This window comes from Rhagoletis pomonella, unplaced genomic scaffold (genome assembly GCF_013731165.1).
Source record: "Rhagoletis pomonella isolate Grant_MI unplaced genomic scaffold, Rhpom_1.0 Rhpom_scaffold_00005, whole genome shotgun sequence".
Lineage (NCBI taxonomy): Eukaryota > Metazoa > Arthropoda > Insecta > Diptera > Tephritidae > Rhagoletis > Rhagoletis pomonella.
The window spans coordinates 60949092-60950108 of record NW_023458559.1 but is presented as its reverse complement, the minus strand read 5'-3'; the positions used below and the strand labels follow the sequence as shown (position 1 = coordinate 60950108).

The following is a 1017-nucleotide window of genomic DNA, read 5'->3' as shown; positions in this document are numbered from 1 at the left end:
TTTTTGGTTAATTCGGATGGAAGATGAGATGCTTTTCCACGTGGTGAAAAGCAGAAAATCCTAACTTGCTTAGAAGTGTACTAAAAATGTAGAGAATGAAGAGTAAAAATACGACAAAATATAATTTATTGGTAATGAACAAAATACAATGAATTATAAGCTATAAAGACATGATTATACACTAGAAAAACGTTATGAACCAAAAATAATAATGCTGAGTAGTTTATGTATTTTTCTTTGTTGTCGTTTTCCTTGAGATCTTTTTACGTGTTGATCCTGAGGAAGATGGACCTGGTTCCTCGTCTGGTTTGAGAACATCTTCACTAGTTTTTGCCTTCCGTTTCTTCGATGGCAAATCTTTCGGCAATGGAGCCACAATATCTACTTTAGATATATCCGAAACTAAGCTGCGAAGATTGTGATAGATGTACCACTGACGTTCCAAAGATAAACCGGCTGGTTGTATAACTTTCGGCATTTCAGGATCGATAGGTTTTAACAGAAGCTTAAAGGACTGTACTTCTTCACTGTCTGCGAATTTCTTTGTTTTTACACAATCTGTAGAGATTATGAAATGATGGAATTGCGTTATTCCAACAAGTGACTTGTACAGTGGTTTAAAATAGCTGTCCCATTCATACCAGACGACTTTTTCAGCCGATACAGCTTTATTATAACCCCCAGCATACGTCTGCATACGTGTCGATGTTACTGACGGCATACTTACTTTTGAAAATACCGAAGTAACGATCAGGCGCGAACTTAGTGTGCTCGGTAAGTAGAAAATTGAATAAAATAGTTTTGTTAAGACCCCGAGCCAAACACCATTGCAGATATGATAGTACAGTGTTATTCTTATTCTGCCCAACACAATTGTCACAGAAAAGAACGAGTGTTTCAATGTCTTTATAGTAGGTTTGCAGGTGATAATGCAGGATGCTCACAACACAGTTAGGTCCTTTACCAACGTCATCTTTTTCGTCTATCATGTAATTGTACTGTAAAAAAAAAAATATA

General features: G+C 36.2%; 1 protein-coding gene across 1 annotated transcript in view; it reads right to left on the bottom strand.

The window, feature by feature from the left end:
• Positions 1 to 834: 834 nt before the first annotated feature.
• LOC118739321 overlaps positions 835 to 1017 on the bottom strand; it is a 1149-nt gene continuing 966 nt past the window's right edge. Inside the window, exon 3 of the mRNA XM_036470575.1 lies at positions 835 to 998. Coding sequence (XP_036326468.1) covers positions 986 to 998 — 13 coding nt within the window. The 3' untranslated portion in view covers positions 835 to 985. The remainder of the gene's footprint in view (positions 999 to 1017) is intronic.